Raw genomic sequence first — 27,852 nt, 5'->3', positions numbered from 1 at the left:
GGGATGTGCAAAGCATGTGTATCTGCAGCTACACATGCCATCAAATAAATAAATTTATATATATATATATATATATATATATATATATATATATATAGATATGAAAAATGTCACTGTACATCTGTTCGTGGAATTCAGAGATGTGCAAATAACCACTGCTCCTCAAAACCTTATCTTGTGCCCTTTTTTGGAAATACAAAGGTTTTCTTGATAGCTATTTTTCACTCTTTATATTTCAGCAAATGAATTGCTGTATACCCGGTATAGAATGAAAACGCACTGCAGGGTGCAGCTCATTTATTGGCTCAGGGTACCTAGGGTTCTTGATGAACCTACAAGCCCTATATATCCCCGCAACCAGAGGAGTCCAGCAGACGTAACAGTATATTGCTTTCAAAAATCTGACATTGCAGGAAAAAGTTACAGAGTAAAAAGTAGAGAAAAATTGATGTTTTTTTTCACCTCAATTTCAATATTTTTCTTTTTCAGTTGTTATTTTCTGTAGGAAACCCTTGTAGGATCTACACAAATTACCCCTTGCTGAATTCAGAATTTTGTCTACTTTTCAGAAATGTTGCGGTTTCTGGGATCCAGCATTGGTTTAATGCCCATTTCTGTCACTGACTGGAAGGTGGCTGAAAGCACAAAAAAATCGTAAAAATGGGGTATGTCCCAGTAAAATGCCAATATTGTGTTGAAAAATTGGGTTTTCTGATTCAAGTCTGCCTGTTCCTGAAAGCTGGGAAACTGGTGATTTTAGCACCGCAAACCCTTTGTTGATGCCATTTTCAGGGGGAAAAAAAAAAATACCACAAGCCTTCTTCTGCAGCCCCTTTTTCCCATTTTTTTGAAAAAAAAAAAAAAAACGAAATTCACTGTATTTTGGCTAATTTCTTGGCCTCCTTCTGGGGAACCCACAAAGTCTGGGTACCTCTAGAATCCCTAGGATGTTGGAAAAAAAAGGACGCAAAAAGGACGCAAATTTGGCACGGGTAGCTTATGTGAACAAAAAGTTATGAGGGCCTAAGCGCGAACTGCCCCAAATAGCCAAAAAAAGGCTCGGCACAGGAGGGGGAAAAGGCCTGGCAGCGAAGGGGTTAAAAGAAATTTACATGCAAGTCATTCTATATCTCAAAATTGCATACGTCTAGATAGGTGCTCCTACTACAAACAGGAAAGGTGCTCAGGTGCAGGTGAGTGCGAGAAGTGGTCAGAAAAAATTGTGGAATTCACAGTGGCTCCCGCGGTCCAGGAAGCCCTGGAGTCTCACAAAAAATGTTTTATTCATATAATCCACTCTTAGAGATATGTCGACGTTTTGACCCCGTAATGGAGGTGAGTCAAAGAGGGGTCATCATCAGGACAACGAAATTCCGACTGGTAGCACCTAAATTCCAGTGTGTGAAAAACCATCTAGGTGGTCAGGGGCATCTACACAAATTGTAAAAGTCCCAGGGACTTGGGGTCTAAACTTATCCCGTGGAAAGTGTGTGGTCGTAGAACCATGGAGCGCCAATGTTATATAGGGCTCAAATTGTAAGTGTAGTGCTAGTCCCAGGATCACTTGTTGGTCACCTAACCAGGAGCGCCGAACCAATCATGGGCTCGGGGTATTGATTACTGGTTCAACATCCAGCTGGCAGGTGTCAGTGGAGTAAGGGGAACTGAGTTCCGAGGTTATTTGAAGACTGCTGGGGGTGTACACGATGTATTGTGTATCACAAAGCAGCCGCACGTCGAGTGTGCGAATAGTATGAATATTGAACAATAGAGCAGTCCCTTTCCCACGTGTTACTCATTGCCCTTCAAAGCTACCTTCTCCTTTGAAGGTCAGCTTTTGGGCTACCATCAGGGTGGCTTCCTGCAAGGCGGGGGGGGGGGGCAGCATGTAACACTATTTGCCAATGGAGATACTAGCCTCGCCACAGTAAAAAATTATTCAGGAGGCTTTTTACATGTACATGTTCCATTTTCTAACATACAGTACCCTGCCTTAGGGATAGTTAGGCCAGTCATAGGAGAGACTTACCTACACTGAAAATGGAAGTTTGAGCTTTGCCATTTGTAAGGAAATGCCTCCTTGGCATGGTTACCCCCTGACTTTTTGCCTTTGCTGATGCTATGTTTTGAATTGAAAGTGTGCTGAGGCCTGCTAACCAGGCCCCAGCACCAGTGTTTTCCCTAACCTGTACTTTTGTACCCACAATTGACACACCCTGGCATCCAGATAAGTCCCTTGTAAGTGGTACCCCTGGTACCAAGGGCCCTGATGCCAAGGAAGGTCTAAGGGCTGCAGCATGGCTGATGCCACCCTGGAGACCCCTCACTCAGCACAGACACACTGCTTGCCAGCTTGTGTGTGCTGGTGAGAACAAAACGATTAAGTCGACATGGCACTCCCCTCAGGGTGCCATGCCAGCCTCTCACTGCCTATGCAGGTATAGATAAGTCACCCCTCTAGTAGGCCTTACAGCCCTAAGGCAGGGTGCACTATACCATAGGTGAGGGCACCAGTGCATGAGCACTGTGCCCCTACAGTGTCTAAGCAATACCTTAGACATTGTAAGTGCAGGGTAGCCATAAGAGTATATGGTCTGGGAGTCTGTTTTACACGAACTCCACAGCACCATAATGGCTACACTGAAAACTGGGAAGTTTGGTATCAAACTTCTCAGCACAATAAATGCACACTGATGCCAGTGTACATTTTATTGTGAAATACACCCCAGAGGGCACCTTAGAGGTGCCCCCTGAAACCTTAACCAACTATCTGTGTAGGCTGACTGGTTCCAGCAGCCTGCCACACTAGAGACATGTTGCTGGCCCCATGGGGAGAGTGCCTTTGTCACTCTGAGGCCAGTAACAAAGCCTGCACTGGGTGGAGATGCTAACACCTCCCCCAGGCAGGAGCTGTCACACCTGGCGGTGAGCCTCAAAGGCACTGCAGGACACTCCAGCTAGTGGAGTTGCCCGCCCCCTCCGGCCACGGCCCCCACTTTTGGCGGCAAGACCGGAGGAAACAAAGAAAACAACAAGGAGGAGTCACTGGCCAGTCAGGACAGCCCCTAAGGTGTCCTGAGCTGAAGTGACCCCTTGGGAGGAGGCACAAAGAGTGTGTACTCACCCTCAGGGCTAGTAGCCATTGGCTACTAACACCCCAGACCTAAACACGCCCTTAAATTTAGTATTTAAGGGCTCCCCAGAACCTAAGAATTTAGATTCCTGAAACTACAAGAAGAAGAGGACAGCTGAGCTGAAAAACCCCTGCAGAGGAAGAACAGAAGACACCAACTGCTTTGGCCCCAGTCCTACCGGCCTGTCTCCTGCCTTCCAAAGAAACCTGCTCCAGCGATGCTTTCCAAGGGACCAGCGACCTCTGAATCCTCTGAGGACTGCCCGACTTCGAGAAAGACCAGAAACTCCTGAGGACAGCGGCCCTGCTCCAAAAGAACTGCAACTTTGTTTCAAGTAGCAGATTTAAAGACCCCTGCAACTCCCCGCAAGAAGCGTGAGACTTGCAACACTGCACCCGGCGACCCCGACTCGACTGGTGGAGAAACAACGCTTCAGGGAGGACCCTCCGGCGACTCTACGACTGTGAGTAACCAAAGTTGTCCCCCCTAGCCCCCACAGCGACGCCTGCAGAGGGAATCCCCAGGCTCCCCCTGACCACGACTGTCTGAACTCCATTTCCCCGACGGCTGGAAAAGACCCTGCACCCGCAGCCCCCAGCACCTGAAGGATCGGAACTTCTGTGCAGGAGTGACCCCCAGGAGGCCCTCTCCCTTGCCCAGGTGGTGGCTACCCCGAGGAGCCCCCCCCTTGCCTGCCTGCAACGCTGAAGAGATCCCTTGATCTCTCATTGAAAACCATTGGAAACCCGACGCGTGTTCCCACACTGCACCCGGCCGCCCCCGCGCTGCTGAGGGTGTACTTTTTGTGCCGACTCGTGTCCCCCCCCGGTGCCCTACAAAACCCCCCTGGTCTGCCCTCCGAAGACACGGGTACTTACCTGCTGGCAGACTGGAACCGGGGCACCCCCTTCTCTCCATTGAAGCCTATGTGTTTTGGGCACCTCTTTGACCTCTGCACCTGACCGGCCCTGAGCTGCTGGTGTGGTAACTTTGGGGTTGCTCTGAACCCCCAACGGTGGGCTACCTTGGACCCAAACCTGAGACTTGTAAGTGATTTACTTACCTGATAAAACTAACAATAACTTACCTCCCACAGGAACTGTGAAAATTGCACTAAGTGTCCACTTTTAAAACAGCTTATTGTGTTTTATGTAAAAAGTATACATGCTAATGAAATGATTCAAAGTTCCTAAAGTACTTACCTGCAATACCTTTCAAATGAGATATTACATGTAGAATTTGAACCTGTAGTTCTTAAAATAAACTAAGAAAATATATTTTTCTATAACAAAACCTATTGGGAACCCTTGGACTCTGTGCATGCTATTCCTTACTTTGAAATAGCACATACAGAGCCAACTTCCTACACCATTACTTTAAATGGCAAAGTCAAGTTAGCAGTTCTAAAATGCTCTTCCATTCTGCATAGGCAGAAAGAGAGCCATGTATTACCTTGTCATATGTGAGGCACAATTTGTGCTAAAGTCCACGAGAGACACTAACTTACAGGCCCCGATTACCTTGGTACCATATACTAGGCACTTACAAGTAAGCTAGGCTTTGCCAATTGGGGGACAAGCCAATCTAACATGTACCATTTTAAGGGTCATAGCACATGCAGACTCCTGTTCAGCAGGGCTCGGGGCATTTCAAAGCCCTTACACCAGTATCTAGTAGTCAAAATGGGGGCAAAAAGACAGGCAAACGTACAAAACGCCAGTTCCCTTACAACTGCTTTCTAAGGCTTTAAGTATACAGTGTGTAAGCTCCACTGAAAAGCTTTAATCCATTTAAAAGAATAAAAACACCTACAGACACTTCCCAGTGTGTGGAGCTGCTCTTCTCCTTGGACCAATTTTCAAGTGGGTTTTTCTGTTCAGGAAGGGGGCAACTGCTGATCTCGACCACTCTACACACCCATAGAGATGCGCCGAAAGGCAAGGGCCAGGAGGACCACAAGAAAAGACAGAGGCCACAGCAGGAGCCTCTATCAAAGTGAACCAACAGTGCAGCAGATACAAAGTAAAAGCTCCTTATGAAACTCCGCCTTGAGGAACACTTGCAAAATTTATGAGTCTCCATTAGTTTTAAGAATCTGCTGTACTTCTGAGTCAGTGAAGAATAAAGACTCAAGATGCTGAAAATATCAGCGGCAAGGCAAAGGTATTACTGGAGGATCCTGAAGCACTAATTGCGAGCCTTGGTGATTTCATTGTAAGACAAAATGTGCTCTGGATCCAATATCAGTGTTGAGGTCAGATGTTGAACCAGCATCTCGAAAGCCAGCAACTGTGGAACCAGCATGGCCTTTGCACAGGAGTGGAAGCATGGCCTGGCACAAATCAAAGTCCAGACTGTGGCCAACCAGGGTAGGTCTCAGGGAAGTATCCGCCACTGAAAGTCGAAGGGGACTTTAGCAAATCTCTGTGGCTTGATGGTGCTGCTGTACTGGGACCAGGAATGGTCCAGAATCTTTACAGCATTGCCCTTTGAAGGTATTCACCTGCTGAAGTCAGATGTCCCAGGGAACTAGGGTGCATCGCTCCAACTGCAGAATGACCTCAGAATCTGATAATCCCCATAGAGTGTCACCCTTAGAGTGACAACTGCAAATCGGTGGACGGATTGATTTTGGGGTGGATAGGATTTAAGGATAGAAGTCTCCCATCCAAACTTGTTTGTCAGAACTTGTCCTTCGCCTAACACAAGGGTGGAGATGTGGATCTGAATCAGGACTTTGGGTGGGAACAGACCAGCAACCCGAAGGGGGCCTAAACGTGTGACTTGAAGTGCTATCAGACTCCTTTTTAGGCTTAATGATTAAAAAGGCTCCCTTGTGGCCTACAAATGCATGACAGGAGAAAAAAAAAAAAAAAAAACCACTTCAAAAACTAATAAAAAAAAATAAAAAAAACAATGCATAACTTCGAAACATGCTTAGATTCAAGATCTGAAAGCCAGACGTTTGGAACAGTACCAAGTAAGTGTAGGAAAGGATCGCCTGATGGACCCCCCCCCCCCCCCAAAAAAAAGGGTACTGATGTTGGCACACATGACGTGGCACAGTCAAGTTCAGGTTTTTGTGTGTGCGCAAAGGAATTTTTTTTTTAAAAAAGCATATGAATACAGAAGCAACAATGTAAAACTGAAAATCCTTTAAACGTGTGAAGGGATTTTACATTTTAAAAAGTTAAAAGGTAAGTTGGAATCCTCGGGTTGATTTGCGGGAGAAGAAAATAAGTTACTTACCTGATTCCAATACCAGAGAATTACATTTACAGGTAAGTACCTTATTCATTTATTTTTTAACTCCAGTATTAGACATTTCTTAGATTCACCTGCTTGAGTCAGAGTACAAAGCAGTAACCAGCACATTTTCCATAAATACAACATCTAGTGGAAAAGACACGTGTGTATATTATATATATAGATTCACATGCTGTGCATAGTCCGCCGTCTGGTGTTGGGTCGGAGTGTTACAAGTTGATTTTCTTCGAAGAAGTCTGAGTCACGAGACCGAGGGACTCCTCCTTCTTTGTTTCCATTTTGCATGGGCGTCGACTCCATCTTAGATTGTTTTCCCCGCAGAGGGTGAGGTAGGAGTTGTGTATGTTAGTAATAGTGCCCATGCAATGGAATGAATAAGTATGTACAAAATAAAGGTTAAAGTAATATATTTACAAATGTACAAATGTTGGAGATTACTTCCAAACGGCTACAGGCTCCCGGGGAGGCGGGTGGGCGCATGTGAATCTGCAGCGACTAATGCCACGAACAGATGTACACTGGGTAAGTGACATTTTCCGTTTGATGGCATGTGTAGCTGCAGATACACATGCTGTGCATAGACTATTAAGCAGTTATCTCCCCAAAAGCGGTGGTTCAGCCTGTAGGAGTGGAAGTAGTTTGAAATAAAGTTCTTAGTACAGCTTGACCTACTGTGGCTTGTTGTGCAGATAGCACGTCTACACAGTAGTGCTTAGTAAATGTGTGAGTCGTAGACCATGTTGCTGCCTTACATATTTTGTTCATTGGAATATTTCCTAGGAAGGCCATGGTAGCGCCTTTCTTCCTGGTCGAGTGTGCCTTTGGTGTAATAGGCAGCTCTCTCTTTGCTTTAAGGTAGCAGGTTTGGATGCACTTAACTATCCATCTGGCTATACCTTGTTTTGATATTGGGTTTCCTGTATGAGGTTTTTGAAATGCAATAAATAGTTGTTTTGTTTTCCTAATTGGTTTTGTTCTGTCAATGTAGTACATTAGTGCTCTTTTGATGTCTAATGTATGAAGTGCCCTTTCAGCTATTGAGTCTGGCTGTGGAAAGAACACTGGTAGTTCTACTGTTTGATTTAAGTGGAACGGTGAGATAACTTTTGGTAAGAATTTTGGATTGGTTCTTAGAACTACCTTATTTTTGTGTATTTGAATAAATGGTTCCCGTATAGTAAACGCCTGAATTTCACTTACTCTTCTTAGAGATGTAATGGCAATGAGAAATGCAACTTTCCACGTTAGGTATTGTATTTCGCAAGAATGCATGGGTTCGAAAGGTGGACCCATGAGTCTTGTTAAGACAATGTTGAGGTTCCATGAAGGAACAGGTGGTGTTCTTGGTGGTATAATTCTCTTTAGGCCTTCCATAAATGCTTTAATGACAGGTATTCTAAACAGTGAAGTTGAATGAGTAATCTGCAGGTATGCAGATATTGCTGCAAGATGTATCTTTATGGAAGAGAAGGCCAGATTTGATTTCTGCAAATGTAGTAAGTATCCTACTACATCCGTTGGAGATGCATGTAATGGTTGAACCTGATTATTATGGCAGTAGCAAACAAATCTTTTCCATTTACTTGCATAGCAGTGTCTAGTGGATGGCCTTCTAGCTTGTTTTATGACCTCCATACATTCTTGTGTGAGGTTTAAGTGTCCAAATTCTAGGATTTCAGGAGCCAAATTGCTAGATTCAGCGATGCTGGGTTTGGATGCCTGATCTGTTGTCTGTGCTGTGTTAACAGATCTGGTCTGTTGGGTAGTTTGACATGAGGCACTACTGACAGGTCTAGTAGTGTTGTATACCAAGGTTGTCTTGCACATGTAGGTGCTATTAGTATAAGTTTGAGTTTGTTTTGACTCAATATGTTTACTAGATATGGAAGAAGAGGGAGAGGGGGAAAAGCGTACGCAATATCCCTGACCAATTCATCCATAGAGCATTGCCTTGAGACTGCTGGTGTGGGTACCTGGATGCGAAGTTTTGGCATTTTGCGTTCTCTTTTGTTGCAAATAGGTCTATTTGAGGTGCTCCCCAAATTTGGAAGTAAGAGTTTAGAATTTGGGGGTGAATCTCCCATTCGTGTACTGGTTGGTGATCCCGAGAGAGATTGTCTGCTAGCTGATTCTGGATCCCTGGAATAAACTGTGCTATTAGGCGAATGTGGTTGTGAATTGCCCACTGCCATATCCTTTGTGCTAGGAGACACAGCTGTGTCGAGTGTGTTCCCCCCTGTTTGTTTAGATAATACATTGTTGTCATGTTGTCTGTTTTGACAAGAATGTATTTGTGGATTATGATGGGTTGAAAATGCTTTCAACGCTAGGAATACTGCTAACAATTCGAGGTGATTTATATGAAACCTTTTTTGATGTACGTCCCATTGTCCTTGGATGCTGTGTTGATTGAGGTGTGCTCCCCACCCTGTCATGGAAGCATCTGTAGTGATCACGTATTGTGGCACTGGGTCTTGGAAAGGCCGCCCTTTGTTTAAATTTATACTGTTCCACCATTGAAGCGAGATGTACGTTTGGCGGTCTATCAACACCAGATCTAGAAGTTGACCCTGTGCATGTGATCATTGTGATGCTAGGCACTGTTGTAAGGGCCTCATGCGCAATCTTGCGTTTGGGACAATGGCTATGCATGAGGACATCATGCCTAGGAGTTTTAACACCATCTTTGCATGTATTTTTTGTGTTGGATACATGGCTCGTATGACTTTGTAAAAATTTTGAACCCTTTGTGGACTTGGAGTGGCTATCCCTTTTATTGTGTTGATTGGCGCTCCCAAGTATTGCTGTGTTTGGCACGGCAGAATGTGTGACTTTGTATAGTTGATGGAGAACCCTAGTTTGTAGAGGGTTTGTATGACAATCTGTGTAGTGTGAACACCTTGTTAGGGAGTTGGTCTTGATTAGCCAATCGTCTAGGTAGGGGGAACACGTGTATTTGCTGCCTTCTGATATGTGCAGCTACTACTGCTAGACATTTTGTAAAGACTCTCGGTGCGGTTGTTATACCGAACGGCAACACTTTGAATTGGTAATGTATTCCCTTGAATACGAACCTTAGGTATTTCCTGTGCGAGGGATGTATCGGTATGTGGAAATACGCGTCTTTTAGATCTAAGGTTGTCATGTAGTCTTGCTGTCTCAACAGTGGTAATACGTCCTGTAGCGGGACCATGTGAAAGTGTTCCGATTTGATGTAGGTGTTTAGTATTCTGAGATCTAAGATTGGTCTCAGTGTTTTGTCTTTTTTTGGTATTAGAAAGTACAGTGAGTAAACTCCTGTGTTTCTTTGTGGACCTGGTACGAATTCTATTGCGCCTTTTTGTAGTAATGCTTGAACTTCCAGATCTAGCAGACCCAAGGGTCTGTTGTTATCTCCTCCCAAAATTTGTAGAACTGGCTTAGTCTTCCCCCCACTGGTGTTGTGTGAAGGGGTTGAGTGACTTGTGAGTCACTGTTTGGTTGGCGGGGTTTTGGGACCCTGAAATTTTCCCTGGTTTCTAGGGAATTGTCCCCCTCTGTATTGGCCCCGAAAGCCTCCCCTTTGGTACTGTCCCTGGTAGGTAGACGGTGTTGTTTGCGAGGTACTAGCTTGTGTGGTTTGACCTCGAAACCCCCCTCTGAAGGTTGTCTTGCGAAACGTGCCAAAAGTGCCTCTGCCCTGCGGGGAATAGAGTGCGCCCATGGCCTTAGCTGTGTCAGTATCTTTTTTCAATTTCTCAATTGCCGTGTCCACTTCGGGTCCAAACAATTGTTGTTCATTGAACGGCATATTGAGCACTGCCTGTTGTATCTCAGGTTTGAAGCCGGATGTGCGCAACCATGCGTGCCTCCTTATGGTTACCGCGGTATTTATTGTTCTTGCAGCTGTATCCGCTGCATCCATAGAGGAACGTATTTGGTTGTTGGAGATATTTTCTCCCTCCTCAACCACTTGTTTTGCCAGTTTCTGGAATTCTTTGGGTAGATGCTCGATGAGATGCTGCATCTCGTCCCAATGGGCTCTGTCATATCGCGCTAGGAGCGCCTGCGAGTTAGCGATGCGCCACTGGTTTGCAGCTTGTACTGCAACCCTTTTCCCAGCTACGTCGAATTTGCGGCTCTCCTTGTCTGGAGGTGGTGCGTCGCCTGATGTGTGCGAGTTGGCTCTTTTACGAGCTGCTCCTACGACAACTGAATCTGGTGGCAGTTGTGATGTGATAAAAGCAGGGTCTGTGGGCGGTGCTTTATATTTCTTCTCCACCCTTGGAGTTATTGCTCTGCTTTTGACAGGTTCTTTAAAGATCTGTTTAGCGTGCCTTAGCATTCCCGGGAGCATAGGAAGGCTTTGATAATTGCTATGGGTGGAGGAGAGGGTGTTGAAAAGGAAGTCATCCTCGACAGGCTCTGAGTGTAACGACACGTTATGGAACTCTGCTGCCCTAGCTACCACCTGTGCATACACTGTACTTTCTTCAGGTGGTGAGGGCTTAGTAGGGTACGACTCAGGGCTATTGTCTGATACTGGGGCGTCAGAGATCCCACGCATCCTGGTCATCTTGGCTCATAGTGGTATAAGCTGGTGAATGTGACGGAGTCTGTGCCGGTGATGTATGAGTTACCGGTGGTGGAGAGGGTGGTGGAGTTACCTTCTTTACCACTTTTGCTTGTGGTGTCTTTTCTTGTGGTTGGAAATCGAGTTTCCTTTTCCTCCTGATTGGGGGAAGAGTGCTGATATTCCCTGTACCACTTTGTATGAAGATCCGCTTTTGGGTGTGGTCTACATCTGTGGTTTGTAAATCTTCCTCAAACCTGTGTTTGCGCATTTGGGAGGACAGTGATTGTTCCTCTGAGTACGAACTGACTGTTGGTTCGGTTGCTGGTCGTTTAGGCACCGAAACCGTGTCTTTTGTTGTTTTCGGCTCCAACGAGATTTTCCTCTTTTTCGGTGTCGAACTTTCTCGGCGTCGACCATCTTCGGTGCCGCTGTCTCTGTGCCGAGCAGCCTCGGTGGTGCTGTCTCGGTGTCGACCCTTTTCTGCAGCACTTTCTCGGTCCCGAGATTGCTGCGTGCCTGTGTCTCGACCTGAGTCGGACGACCTCGGCACCAGTTCGCCTTTTTTCGGTGCCGATGGACGGTCACCTACTTTATGGGTTGAGCCATGGCCTGTTGGCAGTGGCGTCCCCTGGGCTTTGTCTGTTTTCCCGTGTGGAGCGTGCTTAGACGTCTTACTCACGGTTTCTTCGACGTCAAATTCTTCCGAGTCCGATTCATGGATGGAGAAGGCTTCTTCTTCTCCCTGTTCCTCGAACCCTCGTTGTCCTGTCGGCGTGGACGCCATCTGCAACCGTCTGGCTCTTCGGTCACGGAGCGTTTTTCTCGACCGAAACGCTCGACAGGCCTCACACGTTTCTTCCTTGTGCTCGGGTGACAGGCACAAGTTACAGACCAAATGTTGGTCTGTATAGGGATATTTACTGTGGCATTTAGGACAGAAGCGGAACGGGGTCTGTTCCATCAGTGTCGATGTTGCACGCGGTCGGGCCGACCAGGCCCCGACGGGGGATCGAAATTACCCCGAAGGGCTACCGGAGCTCTTCAGGATTCGGTGTCGATTCTAATCGAACCCGATACCGAGCGAAACAATACCGACGTAGTTTTCCGAAGTTATGACTATCTTTCCGTCCCGAAACACGGAGCGAAAAGGAACACGTCCGAACCCGATGGCGGAATAAAAACAATCTAAGATGGATTCGACGCCCATGCGCAATGGAAACAAAGAAGGAGGAGTCCCTCGGTCTCGTGACTCGAAAAGACTTCTTCAAAGAAAAAACAACTTGTAACACTCCGACCCAACACCAGACGGCGGACTATGCACAGCATGTGTATCTGCAGCTACACATGCCACCGAACATATATATACACACACATACATACATACATATACACACAAACAAACAGTGCTCTAGGAGTAAGTGGATGGAAGGTAGAAAGAAATAGCTCACCTTTATTAAAAAAAGATCCCTTAGAACTGCTTTCCCTAATGCCACCACATCTCTGAAGACTTCCAAATCCAAGCTATAATGTTGCGTGAAGGTGTGAGCACTCTTACAGGTTGGCAACGAGACCCCTGCAAACAAAGTCATGGAAGTGGACATGGCTCTTGTGGAATGAGCATGCACCTTTGAGTTCAAAGGCTGACCCAACTTCTGAAGTCAGAATAGAATGGCGCTAGATATCGGCCTAGCAATGCTTTGTTTTGCCAGAGGGAAACCCTTTCTAGGCGCACTGTACACCACAAAGTGGTGGTTAGATTTGCGAAAAAAAGTCGTAGTCCGGTCCAAATAAATCTTTAAGCATATCTTGAGATCCAGAATACGCTGCGCTCGTTCAGCCAACATCTGAGGATTTGGAATAAACTACTTTAGAACCACAGGCTCATTGATCTGGGATGAATTTAGGGTTTGTGCATAGAATAACCCTATCTACCCTAAAGAGGAGGCATGGCGAAAGCTTGAATTTCGCTAACTCTCCTTACCAATGTGAGAAGGAAGAGGAGAGGTACTTTGCAGGAGAGATTGTGTCCGCTTTACGAATAGGCTCGAAAGTATGTTTCATTAGCTGTGAAAGTACAGTGTTAAGTTGCCACAGTGGAGGAAGGGGCCTCACCAGTGAAAATTCTGAATGATCCTTTAAAGAATTTCTTAATGAACCAGACAGACCACAGGGATGGCGTTTTGGGTGACCTTCTAAAGCGAGAAATGGCTGCGAGATGCACTTTTTGGGAGGTGTGAGTTAAGCCTGACTGAAGAGATTTTACCTTTTTAAATCTTGCTCAGATGAAAAACACATGGGATGTACATTAGCTGTCTGACAGCATTTTAGACTTTAAGCAGTAAGTCTGGTTAGTACAGTCTGCTCTTGCTAGTATGCCCCTGCAATCCGAAGGAATGTTTAGGTGTCCAAATTCGTGGAACTCAATAGCCAGGCTGATAACCCAAGAGACTTTGGCTCTGGATGTAGAACCTGTCCCTGGCTCATCTTCAGCAGCTATGGGATCAGTTTGAGTGGAATGTGACACTGCACTGACAATATGAGCAGCTCCGTGAGCTAGTGCTGGCCTGGCCATGCTGGGACTAGGAGTATCATTTTGCAGGGCTTGGCCTTTTATCTTCCTCAAAATGTTTGGAAGGAGAGGAACTGGAGGGAAATGTAGGCAAAGATGCTGGACCATGCAATCGAAAATGCATTTCCTCCAAGATCCTAGATGGGTCTACCAGCTTGTGAAGAACTGGCATTTTGGGGGTTTTATTGTGTTTATTTTTGGGGTTAGAGGGGGATAGGGGGAGATCAGGTAAAGCTCCAGATTTGGTTTGCCTCACTACAGGACAATTTGATCCATATGTTAACCTTCAAGGGGTCTGCATTGGCGTTCTGATTTGCAGGCGCATGGTGTGCAATCAGAAATATTTTGTGATGGATGGACAAGTTCCAGATTAGTTGAGCTTCCTGGGACAGCAGGTGAGATCTGGTGCCACCTTGCTTATGTAGTGAATCATTGTTGTGTTGTCTGTTTTTACAAACACTGAGGAGTTCTGGATCCCAGGAGGGAAGGAAGGAATGTAAAGCAAGATGTACTGCCTTCACATCAATCTACTAGAGTTAAAGGCCACAAAAGGAAGTAGTCCATTTTCCACTGATCTGGAGATCCTGGAGGAAAGAACACCACCACCTCCCTTCCCTCTCCAAAGAAGCATCTATTGTGCTCATTAAAGTTGAAGATTGAGTCAAGAACAGTTAGGCCTACTGACAGATTTACTGTTTGAATCCACCAGGTAAGCGATTTGACAAAAGGTTTAGTGACCTTAATGATGTTGAAGCTTCCTGTAGCCTGCGCCAATTGGATGTCCAATGCTTCTTGAAGCGGACACATGTGCAGACGGCTGTATGAGATTATATGAATGCAGGAAGACATCATCCCTAGGAGAGAATTGTAAAGGGGAACGGAAAGTGACTTCCCGTTTTGAACTTGTCTTGCCAGTCATCAGCTTCCATTGCGTCGCCGTCATGAGGTATGCTCTGCTTAGTGTTGTGTCCACAAGGGCTTCCAGGAACGTTATCCATTGGGACGGATTTGTCCAGACTGACAGCGAAGCCAGCTGGTTGAATAGGTTTACACAGGTGCTGGTGGGCACTCTGGTGGATTGGTCGGAAGAAGCCTTTATCAACCAGATGTCGAGATACGGGAAGACTTGATGTTCTCAGGAAAGCCGCTACACGTGCTGCGCATTCCATAAGAATGCAGGGGGGCATAACAGACCAAAAGGTAACACTCTGAACTGAAAGTTGCTGCCAGCTACTAAGAACCTGAGAAGTTTCCTGTGTTTTGAATAGACGGGGACATGAAATTATGTGTCTTGAAGGTCTAGAGATGACATGTCTCCTCGGTTGAGGCGTTGATATATATCTTGCAATGTAACCCTGCAGATTGACTTTTTGGCAGTATTTGTTGAGGTTTCTCGACTAGTCTACACTACCTTGACTTCTTGCGGATTAAGAAGAAACAGTAGTAGAAACCTTTTCCTTTCCGAGGCAAGGGAACTCTCCATAGCAACCTTTTTGAGCATGGTTTTGGCTTCCCACTTTAGAAGGCACAGATGTTTAGAGGGAAGGACAAGGTAGAGTTGGGGGGAAGAGTTTGGATTAATTCCAAGGTGTGCCCAAAGCAAACCAGAGCCCATTGATAGGTTATCAGTTTCAAGCTCTGCAGTTGGTTGGTTATTATCCCTGCTACCGTGGTTGGAAAGGGGAGGTTAGTAGCCAGAACCTGGAAGTCAGCAGATGGCTAGTATCCTTGCCTTGTCATCCCGATTTACCTCTGGGAGGATGTCTGGTAGAGGCTGCTGATGGTGGATGCCATTCCGGTTATTGGGACCAAAATTGTTGGTTAGTGGAGGAATATGAGGGTTATCGATAATGTTGGTATCCCCCTCTATAGGACGGTTGTCCTCTTCCTAGAGCTCCATGAAAAGGCAGCTTTTTTTTTTTTAACTGGAAATCCACAAATGACTGTCTTAGTGTCTGTTTTAATTGAATGAAAAGCATTGTCGATGCGTTTCCCCAAACAAAACTTCATCATACAGTAAATCTTATTTTGGTCTGGACCGACAGCCTGAAAGTAGTAACTTTCAGCCAACCTTAAAGGAGTAATGCCGCTGACCCAGCCAGCTGCCTGAAGCCTGTGGTGGCAATGACCATGGCACAATCTATTATCTTGAACGATGTGCAGTCCCTTTCTAGCAGAACTGTCTCAGCTTCCCCTCTGATGTCATCCGGGAGCTTGTCCAGATATGGGGCAATATTTGACCACATCTGCCCATCACATCTTGCAAGTAGGAACAGCGAGTTTGCTGCTGTGTGAGGGCGTCGTGCTTAAAAACGCTTCCTGATGTTATGGAGTCATCTACCCTCCTTATTTGGAGGTTCTGATAAGGGTGTGGAGGAATTCCTGGATCTTCATTGTGCCGACTGTCTGGTTGGGATGACCTGTTGGGCAGGATGGAGCATCATCCTGGGCCTTGTATTTTTTGTTTTAATCAAGTTGTGGCAATACTGCCAAGACTGATGCTGAATTGCGTAGAACCTCCAGGCCCTTTTCCCAAATGTAATCAATAATGAGCATAGCCCGACATTCTTCTTAGGAAAAAGTTCCATAAAATCACAAAGGAAACAGTCATTTGGATTTGCAGACATAGGCAACTTGAAACATGTCGCTGCTGTAAGGAAATGCCTCCTTGCCATGGTTACCCCCCTAACGTTTTGCCTTTGCTGATGCCAAGTTATGATTTGAAAGTGTGCTGGACCCGCTAACCAGGCCCCAGCACCAGTGTTCTTTCCCTAAACTGTACCTTTGTCTCCACAATTGGCACAACCCTGGCACTCGGTTAAGTCCCTTGTAACTGGTACCTCTGGTACCAAGGGCCCTGATGCCAGGGAAGGTCTCTAAGGGCTGCAGCATTTCTTATGCCACCATGGGGACCCCCTCACTCCGCACATGCACACTGCCTCACAGCTTGTGTGTGCTGGTGGGGAGAAAATGACTAAGTAGACATAGCACTCCCCTCACAGTGCCATGCCAACCTCACACTGCCTGTGGCATAGGTCAGTCACCCCTCTAGCAGGCCTTACAGCCCTAAGGCAGGGTGCACTATACCACAGGTGAGGGCATACGCGCATGAGCACTATGCCCCTACAGTGTCTAAGCAAAACCTTAGACATTGTAAGTGCAGGGTAGCCTTAAGAGTATATGGTCTGGAAGTTTGTCAAACACAAACTCCACAATTCCATAATGGCTACACTGAAAACTGGGAAGTTTAGTATCAAACTTCTCAGCACAATAAATGCATGCCAGTGTGCAATTTATTGTAACATACATCCAGAGGGCATCTAAGAGATGCCCTCAATACCTACCCGACTTCTAGTGTAGGCTGACCAGTTTCTGCCAGCCTGCCACACACCAGACATGTTGCTGGCCACATGGGGAGAGTGCCTTTGTCACTCTGGCCAGGAACAAAGCCTGTACTGGGTGGAGGTGCTGCTCACCTCCCCCTGCAGGAACTGTAACACCTGGCGGTGAGCCTCCTAGGCTCACCCCTTTTGTTACAGCGCCCCAGGGCATCCCAGCTAGTGGAGCTGCCCGCCCCACCGGCCACTGCCCCCACTTTTGTCAGCAAGGCTGAAGGAGATAATGAGAAAACCAAGGAGGAGTCACCCACCAGTCAGAACAGCCCCTAAGGTATCCTGAGCTGAGGTTACCCCCTGCCTTGAGAAATTCTCTATCTTGAGTTGGGAGGATTCCCCCAATAGGATTAGGGATGTGCCCCCCCTCCCCACAGGGAGGAGGCACAAAGAGGGTGTAGCCACCCTCAAGTCCCAGACCTAAACACACCCCTAAATTTAGTATTTAGGGGCTCCCCAGATCCAGGAAATCAGACTCCTGCAACCTGAAGAAAGGACTGCTGACCTACAAGCCTGCAGAGAAGGAGGAAGATGACAACTGATTTGGCCCCAGCCCTACCGGTCTGTCTCAAACTTCGAAAACCTGCTCCAGCAATGCATCCGACAAGGACCAGCGACCTCTGAAGCCTCAGAGGACTGCCCTGGACTACAGGACCAAGAAACTCAAGTGAACAGCGGCCCTGTTCAAAACCAGCTACTTCTTTGCAACAGAGAAGCAACTTCCAAAGACTTCACGTTTCCCGCCGGAAGCGTGAGACTCTACACTCTGCACCCGATGCCCCCGGCTCGACCTGCAGAAAACCAACACCTCAGGGAGGACTCCCCAGAGACTGTGAGCCTGTGAGTAACCAGAGACAACACCCCTGAGTCCCCACAGCGATGCCTGCAGAGAGAATCCAGAGGCTCCCCCTGACAGCGACTGCCTGTAACAAGGGACCTGACGCCTGGAGCCAACACTGCACCCGCAGCCCCCAGGACCTGAAGGAACCGAACTTCTACGCAGGAGTGACCCCCAGGCGACCCTCTGCCTTGCCCAGGTGGTGGCTGTCCCGAGAAGCCCCCCGCGTGCCTGCCTGCACCGCTAGAGTGACCCCCAGGTCCCTCCATTAAAACCTATACAAAACCAGACACCTGCTTTGCACACTGCACCTGGCCGCCCCTGTGCTGCTGAAGGTGTGTTGTGTGCCTACTTGTGTCCCCCCTAGTGCTCTACAAAACCCCCCTGGTTTGCCCTCCCCCCCCAGAGGACACAGGTACTTATCCGCTGGCAGACTGGAACCAGAGCACCCCTGTTCTCCATAGGCGCCTATGTGTTTTGGGCACCTCTTACCTCTGCACCTGACCAGCCCTGAGCTGCTGTTGTGGTAACTTTGGGGTTGCCTTGAACCCCAAATGGTGGGCTGCCTATGCCCCAGAACTGAGATTTGTAAGTGTTTTACTTACTTCCTAACCTTAACTTACCTCCCCCAGGAACTGTTAATTTTTGCACTGTGTCCACTTTAAAAATAGCTTATTGTCATTTTTACAAAGACTGTACATATTGTTTTCATTCAAAGTTCCTAAAGGATCAAAGTGAAGCACCTTACATTTAAAGTATTAACTGTAAATCTTGAACCTGTGGTTCTTAAAATAAAAAAGATATTTTTCAATATAAAACCTATTGGCCTGGAGTGAGTGTGTGTTCTTCATTTGTCTGGGTGTGTACAACAAATGCTTAACACTACCCTCTGATAAGCCTACTGCTCAACCACACTACCACAAAATAGAGCATTAGAATTATCTACTTTTGCCACTATCTTACCTCTAAGGGGAACCCTTGGACTCTGTGCACACTATTTCTTACTTTGAAATAGTATATACCGAGCCAACTTCTTACAGCTGCTCTTTGTAAAAGGATGTGAAAACCTTTTATTTCCTCGGAAGGGAATCTACTGTGGGCAGTGATGACGATGAAGGTGTTGTTAATACGTAATCATCCCACTCATCATGGCAGTCTTGGATGGGGGTCTCATAATTGTGCTACTTGTGGAGAACAGACTACTGGTGGAGGCAGCAGCAATTGTGCAGGCTGAGGAATCTGTGGTTGAAGAGGCACAGACACTGAAATGTGCTGAACAGGAGCACACACTGGAGGAAACCTTTTGCTGTGATTGGATAGCAGGAATTGTATGTATGTTAGAAGTGCTGAAGGAGAATAGGCCATGTCTTCTTGGTATTCTGGAGGGTGTTTGTAGTGCTCCTGAGGGACATAACACTCCAGCTCATAGTAGTCACCCTTATCAGTTGTCCATTGTCCTGGTATTTAACATTAAGCTCTAAAGTGCTACATGCTGCACCAAAGAAGCTATCCTCTTCAGGGCAGTCATCCAGTAGATAGGAAAGTAGTAAAGGCACCTTACTAGGAGATGTTATAACTGTTATGAGCAACTTTTGACTTAGTTTCTGCTTTAATACAATTTTCTGTGACAGTCATTGAGGTTGTAGATGTGGTCGACGATGGTAGCGCCGACGTGGGTGACTGCTTTGGTCTCAATCACGAGAGAATTGGAGTTGTTGAGGTAAGCCGCAGCGATGATTTAGTCAGCGGAGATGTGGACAACAAGCCATGTGTCGGCAAAGCAGATGAAGGGTTATTAAACATATGTTTGACCAGAGGTGGAGGTTTTGGGGGCTCCAAAGTTAATTTTTGAAGTATTCTGCAGGAGGAACTGGACCCCTTTTTTCCCCTCTTGTCCCGAGAGGTCACTTTTTATGGAGGGGGCCTAGATGGGCTTCGGTGTTTATATGAAACCCGAGAGGCCTGCTTGGACACCTGTTTTTGGTGGTTCATGAGAGGAATGTGCTGCAGAACCATCTCTAACTCTTTTCAGAGGTGTTTTGGAGGAAGGCATAAATGAGGTGTCACTCTCCTCATCAGAAATAGGATTTTCTCTAGTTTGGAGCTTCTGCAGCCAGAGAAGGAGTCGTCCTTCACAATCCTTTAAAGGATTAGAGGAAAATGTGCAACATACTTTGCAGTCTTTAGTTTTATGCGCAGGATAAAGACAATATATGCAGTTCTGATAAAGGGTCATCTATATATCTAGCCTCTTCTTTCTGCAAGTGCCAAAGGGTCTGAAGAGCCCCTTATTAGATGTGCCTAACACATTCAACGTCAGTATTGGACACCTAAATCACAGACATGCCGAAGTCCAGAGTATATCTGTGAAATTGTAAAGAGCAAAGTCTGTAGAAAAGTCAGATGAATAATTCTGACAGGAAAACTGAGCAGAGTTCAGTAAAGACTCCCTAGCATGACAGGAGGGAATGGAGCTTCTCTCAAAAGGGCTCTACAGGGTGGTGTCACCCGATTAGTTGACTCTTAAGTTTAGTCCTTTTTGATATAATGACTAGGATATGTTACTAAGCCGAAATGCTTAAGGACTATGTTCTATATCAGGATATTACTTTTCTAAGGTACTGGGGACTCCCATCTCGATAATGGGGAATGATTCAAGCATGTGAATCTATGAAAGTTTCAATAATGGCATAAGTGGAAGTACATCAAACAGAATATAGAATGGACAATGGGTGGCCTTCATTGAATTTACAAAAAGCTCCACCCTTCCCATTAAAACTGATAAATAGTTGTATCTGATTTTTTGTAAATTGTTTCGGTTTAAATCGTCTAAATTCCTTAGGCCAGGGGCGTGTGTGTGTGTGTGTGTGTGTGTGTGTGTGTGGGGGGGGGGGGGGGGGGGGGGGGGGGGGGGGGGGGGGGGGGGGGGGGGGGGTGGGGTCTTCAGATTCAAGCAATGGTTAAGTGGGGGCCTACAGAAATCAAAGTTTAAGAACCACTGGTCTAGACAGTGTTGCTGAACTTGCAGCAGATTTAATATCATTGAAGAAAAAAGAAAAGGATGTCCTAAAAAAAAAGATTCTACTCTTAACTTTCCAATTACATAGACCCCCCACCCCACCCCCCCAATACGATTCTTACCAGCATACTGAATCCCATACTGTTGCTGAGGCTGGGCCTGTGGTGGCTGAGGCGGATAGCCAGCCTGCTGCGGGTACTGTTGATATATCTGGCCTATTAATTGAAATTAAAGAAAACGTTAATAAGGAACTCTTCCAAATTGAATGCCACTCTGAAAAAAGTAAAGCAAACTAAAACATTTTAGGATACTCTAAGTCATTTGCACATCCTAAAACAATAAAATAATCCAATTAAATCAGGTCCTGTCAAAAATGTTAAAAACACCCCAACTGGAACAAGACCAAACCACAAAAGAAAAATAAATGACATTTGTGACAAATGGTATTGCATTTTTCCATGCAACCAAGTTACAGACAAAACATTTATGCATCACCAGGGTCAAACAATCAAGGCAGCAAGGAGGGCAAAAACAAATACATGCAAGTATCTACACAGTTTTTCCAGATTATTCTAGAATTGTTTAGAAAGTAGCCCAATCTAGAATCCAATAAACATGGACTTATTTTGCACAAGCCTTTTAAGACTTGAAAAACGAGGAACATATGTAGCCTGGAGATAAACTGAACCTCTGTTCCCCCAAATCTGACATTCATAAAACAAGCACTGGCAAGGCCAATAGGTCTCACCTATTCATGAGCTACTGGCTTTGCGAATGTGCTTTAGCTATGTTGTACACCAGTGTAGCTGCTGTTCGGCATGGCTTAACGTTCGTGGGATGGGGTGGAGTGGAGTGGGTGAGAGTAGAGTAGATATGAGGGCAGTGGAGTAGAATGGCGTAGACTGGGGCTGACTGGAGAGGGGTGGGATGGGTAGACTGAATAAGAGTGAACTGGGATAGTGTGGAGACTGTAGTGGAGTGGGTTGGATAGAGTGGAATGGAGACTGGAGTGGGCTAGATTGCAGAGGGTAAAGTGGGTTAGAGTGGGGTGGAGTGGATTGGAGTAAAATGTAGTGGGGTATAAGAACAGAGTGGAGTGGATGGGGCTGGATTGCATTGGAGTGGGGTAGATTGGAATGTATTGGACTTGGGAGTCCGGTAGAGTGGGTTAGGTGGAGTGGAGTGGCGAGGATTGAGTGGTGGGTTAAAGTGGGTTGGATGGATTGGTGTAGACTGGATCGCGGTGGAGTGCTAGATTCAAGTGGAATAGGGTAGATTCAAGTAGAGTGGGGTAGAGTAGAGCAGGGTAGATTGAGGTGGAGTCAGGTAGACTCGAGTGGTGTGAAGTGGGTAGATTGGTAGGATTTGAGTGCAGTAGATTGGAATGAGTAGGGTACATTTGAGTGGAGTGTGGTAGATTGAGTGCAGCAGAGTAGACTGCAGTAGAGCGGGCCTGATTGGGTTATGTTGGTGTGGGGTGGAGTAGATTGTAATGGTGTGGGTTGGGGTAGAGTGGAATGGAGACTGGAGTGGGGTAGATTAGAGTGGTATAGGTGGTGTTAGATCGGAATGGAGTGGTTTGGGGTGAAGTGGGTAAAGTGGGTTAGAAGGAGTGGAGTAGGCAAGAGTAGACTAGAGGGGGAGTAGAAAGTAGTGGGGTAGATTGGATCAGAGTGGGATGGGCTAGATTTGAGTGGAATGGGGTAGGGTAGAGTGAATTTGGGTACATTGGAGTGGAATAGGGTGGGTAAGTATAATGGGTTGGAGTGGGGTAGATTAGGATAGCTTGGAGTGGATTAGGCGGAGGGGGTTAGACTGAGTGGAGTAGGGTAGAGTGGGTTGATTGGAACACAGTAGATTAGGATAGATTGGAGTGTAGTAGATCAGGGTGGAGTGGGGTAGACTGTAGTGAAATGGAGTAGATTGATGTGGTGTGGGGTAGGCTGGGGTGGATTGGAGTGGGGTAGACTGAAGGCGTGGACTGAGATAGGGTGGAGTGGTTCACTCTAGCGCAGAGTCTTGCTTCAAACTGTTTAGTTTCTATCTGACAGGGCTGTAGGGAAGACACCTGTAGACGGAGAACTGGAACAGGAGGCCTGAATGAAAGCGTTCTGGAGAAGGCTGAATCAACAGAAAGGTTGGGTCACCAGAAGCCAGACTGAAAGATACGAAGCCATAATACCTAGCACCATTAGCTTATCCCACCCAGATTGAGGACTTCTGTCAGAACATGCTAGACATTGTCAGGTTACACCAGTATCTTCTCAACTGCTCTCCAAAGGTGAACCTCATCATACAGGATTTGTAAGTTTCAAGGCTGACTCCTCCTATTGCTGCAGCTCCACAGCTTCAGTCCCTGGTGTACCTGAAGTAGGTAAATACCTACCTAGGCACCATCACTGGTGCATATGACAGGCACACGTGAAAACAATAAAGACATTTTTGGCTGTGTCCTTGAAGCTTGTTGAAATCATCCAAGTGGCAAACAAAAAAAGTTAAGGCCTCTTTCATTGAGGAGCCTTTGGCAGAGACCCATTCCAGGGCCCAGAAAATTGCCAGATGGGAGAAAACTGTCAGAATGTGATGTTTTGAAAGTCAGGAGTCCATATATTCCCATTCTTGGATGGATGCCTGTCTAGAGAAGGGAGAGAGTCTTGGCAATGGTCAAACAATGTCTTAAGCACACTAAAACATCCAAATCTTGGGCTCCACTAAGACCCTCCTCCACAAGTTGGACTGTGCATGACCAGATGAGATTTTTTGAGCACGGATCGTAAAGGCGGGCCTTTATGGGGGCTTCAATGGACAAAATAGCAGATATTCAAGAGGTGAGTCAGATGTTTGATAGAGAAACATATTCCAGTTCTGCATGGTTGATGCATGTTGGGTCGGATTGGCCTCATGTATACTGTTGGTGCCACGCACTTGCTGGCAGACGACAGCCCTATATAAGTGCCTGAAAAAGCAGCAGTTCCAAAATAAATAAAAATTAAAAAAAAAAATGCATCTCATCTCTGCCTAAAGTCAGTCAATCCATCCAGAGTGGCACTGGTGGATGTGTACTACAGACCTACCGGTTGGCGATCCCTTCAGGCCTTTACAGATGCAGGCTTATTGTCGGGACAGAGGGCTCCATGCTGAGCTGCGACGTCCATTTAGTCGATGTATGGTGCCTGACCTATGGTCTGCATTGGTGCAGCATTACATAAATGTGCTGCAGCTTCCAATGGTCCACTTACCCATGAAGGCCCAGAGATGAAGCCCCATTAAGGTTCTGTGCTAAGGAGCCATGCACCGTGTGCTGAGAGGTCATTCACCTGTGAGGGTAGGCTTAGCAATACAGCATTCTTCAATGCAGACTAGGCCACCAGTATCCCTCAACAGGATAGGAAATTATTTGAGTCTCATTTACATAAAAGATAACAAATTGGCACTTACTCTATAGGTAAGCTGGCATGATCATCTCCAAATTGGGGTGTCCCTTCGGGAATGTCTTTGCCACACTCCAGAACAAGAAGTATTCTTAGTCCTGTGCCATACACTTCCCTCAGAAAGGTTAATTGTGGGACTGCCTTTAGATTCAGTTGTTCAAGTGGATACTATATACATATCCACCTAGTCTTCTACTGAAGAGACAGGTTTGGTATGCCAATTTGTAGGTGCACTGCATTTGGCTCAGTCTTCTCCTTCTCAGGGTGAAGCAGCAGAATGATCAGATCCTCCAATCCAATCCCTAAATGTTAAAGTTGAACACAGTGGTTCAACAGCGTAAGCTGGAGTATTACCTTCTCATCTGAATTTTCAGACATCTTGGCTGTACCAAACCTGCCACAAAATACATTGATAAAGGGTCGCTCTGACAGTTTTTTTCCCCAATTGCATGATTTGGAACGGTTGAACCAGTTTGTCGTACCTTTCCAGTGCGGGTGACTGACATTTGCCCAGCATTGGGAAAGATAAAAGGTTATTTGGCTGCCTTATCCGCCTTCATGTGTCTTGACCACAAGTGATGCATTTTCAAAAAGGTTTACTAAACTTGCTTCCTCCATCTCAGATCATTGTTGCTGGGGATCTGAATCTTATGTTATCTTTCATTATGTGTTAAAGTTGCAGAGGTCTTTTCGGATCACACCTGAGAGCTCCCTTGGCAAGCACATTCAGACCACCTTAGCAGCTGATCAACACACAAGTAATTGAGCTTGGATCCCTCCCAACTTCCTTGGGCACAATGTGTGTTAGACACCTAATAAAACCTGAATTTATTGCAGAGTTCCTGGTACCCTTGCAACCAAGTGCACACATACTTTTCACAAAATTATTTTTGAGGCATTATTTAACACAGATTTTAGTACAGAACACATGTAAAACCATTATTACAGACTGCCGAACAGTCGAAGCAACGTAACAATATAAAAGCAGTGAAAGCAAGCAACATAGCACATTGAGAATCCCTACCTGTCTTGCACTAGCTGATAAACATGTTGGCATTGAAAGTCTCTCATTCTATGAGGTTTCAGTATTTAGATTATGTTACATCCCTGAAGTTCATTTATCTTGGTCTTCAGCACACCTTCAAGGATAAGTCTGAATAGTGTTTATGCAGCCACATTTGTTATAAATAAAAATTTATTTCGGATCCAACATTTGCTTTCTCTCTCCAAGACTGCTGTGACAATCATATTAGATCATTCTGATAGATAGTGCTACCTACAGATTCCTCATCAGTAGAAGCATCCTAGGTGTCACACTGGATCCAGAAAACTTCACAGCTCTTAAGTCACTAAAAGAGGGTGCAGGACTTGGATGACGATGGAAGTGATATCAGGCAGCACCTATCCTAGAGCAATGGCATCAGTTCCCTTTTTTCCATACCATCCTTGCAGATACCGAGCTACTCTCTGGAGATCCTCACAAAAACAAACTTGCAAGATCATGTACCCTCCAAAGAAATCAGGATACAGACAATGCAGGTGACAGATGTTCATTAGAGGCCAAGCTCCTTATGGCTAAGGAAGGCCAAGGACGACGTAAACTATCACAGCACTGTTCCCGGTCTCTCTCACCAGAGTCGGCTGCAAAGAAAAAAGCAGCACGGTAAGACAGAAGCACCCCAGAGATAAGTCACATTGTCACTCTCAGTCTCACAGGACCTTCATCAAAACTGGAGCTTGTCGACTTGATGCCATTGGACTCTCATCCTCAACTGGACCCAGCTCCGGAACAAACTTGGTCCTTACCAGAGCCTTCAGTGCCAGCACCTCCACCACACGAGATTGACATCACTGTACTTCCGACCCTGCAGTGTTCTTCATGTTATGTACTTTATCTTAGTTAAGGGTCTGATGCAGTCAGGCATCCCATTTGGGTCCACCTGTACCACTGTTGCAACTTCTGATGTTCATACCCTCTCAAACGAAACTCTTTGGTGCCACATCATTGGACCTCCTACCATCATCACATTGCTTTGACCCAGCACTCCAATATATGACACTGCAACCAATTCCATGGATGGCATCACCTCCCTGCCAGCACCAACACTTCCAGCTCAAGGTACAGAGGCGCCGCAGCTTGATGCAGAGCCCCAGATCTGCTCTTGCAGGAATGCCCAGCTTCTTTAGAAGGAGATGCATACAGGACCAGACTCCAGTAAGTTTTTGAAGAGGCCCTGACCCTTGGAGTTTTCTTCCCATGGAGACCCAGACCAGGATCCTCTGGATTTCCAAGAATTGCCTTCTGTAAGTGGAAACACTTACCCCATATTGCCTATGGACTTCACCACCGTACCACCAAATGCCTGAAGCAGTGGCTGCATATGGCGGTGCCAAAAGCTGCAGGGGTCTTGGATTAGCAATTACCAAATAAGGAAACCAAGTCTAATGTCCTTGCTGAAGTCCTCCTGTCCTCTTCAGCTTCATCAGAACCTCTTCACCACTTTACTTGGGCTCTACTGGAACCCATTATTGCAGCACAGGAGAAACTCTGGCAATCAACTGGATTGCAGGCTGACACTGTCTCGCTATTTTGGGGACAACATCCAGATAGCTATGAAGATCAGCCCTAAAATAGGAGAGTTGCTTGGATGATTATGGTTTTTAATCCTGTTTGAATGCATATATCCCAGTGTCTCTCACCATTACCCCAGAGGCAGGAGTGTAACAAGAATACATTCCAGCAAAGGCCCTTTGTGGTTAAGGGGCTACTTTATTGTAACATTGGAACATATATAAGTATGGGTATGCACTGACTCCTATAGGGTTCTCAAAGAATAATGTTACAAGTAAAAAAGTCAAAAAAAAAGTCAAACCACACTTCTGTCGACAATAGTGAGTATCTTACCTTGATGAGGGAACACTACAATGATGTGATAAGTAGATGACTGAACTCACTGTGATTGTGTTTTGTCTTTTCCACAGTCATCTCACACAAAGTGAGAGCAGGTCTTTACTACACAAGTGCCAGCAAGTTATGGAAGTTGGTTATGTACCTTTTTCACTTAATTTTACTTTTTACCCAGAAGGCTCATACCGGTACAAAGCTCAATTTGATATTTAGGTCCTGATAAAAACCCATCTGCACCAACTCAAGGGTAATTCAGTGCTTAAACATATGGACATTAGAGTGAATTTTTACGGTTTATTTAATATACATCTTTGGGGGACAATAACAACAACAACATTTCAGTCCTCTGATTTTTTTTTTATCCTGTTAAAAAAAAAAAAAAAAAAAAAAAAAAAAAAAAACACACCACACCACACACAGCACTACTTATATATATACCCACTCTTCAGGCAATAGCTAACCCTTTGTTTTACTGCTAAACGACCTTTATTCCATAGTGCCCTCGCATGTACCACCTTAAGAGCTACCCTGCATCAGCAGTGCTGGAGCCCACACCTTCGTGCAGGAGGAGCCCTATGATGAAGCCTGCCTCCCAGTTTGAGCCTTATATCTTCATGAGCATCCATCACCAAAACCTGGCTTACCCTCTCCTTGAACCCAGATAATGCCACCACAACACCTGACGGTTACAAGATCATACACAAACAGCAACAAACACTGTCGGTGGATCGCCATCATA

At 45.9% G+C, this 27,852-nt stretch overlaps 1 protein-coding gene across 3 annotated transcripts in view; it reads right to left on the bottom strand.

Moving 5' to 3' along the window:
• TFG (trafficking from ER to golgi regulator) overlaps nucleotides 1-27,852 on the bottom strand; it is a 169,305-nt gene that overhangs the window by 11,046 nt on the left and 130,407 nt on the right. For all 3 annotated transcript variants that reach the window (XM_069204829.1, XM_069204830.1, XM_069204831.1), the window contains one exon: nucleotides 20,897-20,989. In XM_069204829.1, coding sequence (XP_069060930.1) covers nucleotides 20,897-20,989 — 93 coding nt within the window. The remainder of the gene's footprint in view (nucleotides 1-20,896; nucleotides 20,990-27,852) is intronic.

This window comes from Pleurodeles waltl, chromosome 8 (assembly GCF_031143425.1).
Source record: "Pleurodeles waltl isolate 20211129_DDA chromosome 8, aPleWal1.hap1.20221129, whole genome shotgun sequence".
Taxonomy (NCBI): Eukaryota; Metazoa; Chordata; class Amphibia; order Caudata; family Salamandridae; genus Pleurodeles; species Pleurodeles waltl.
The sequence above is the reverse complement of the archived record's forward strand: the minus strand, read 5'-3'. Positions and strand labels throughout refer to the sequence as shown.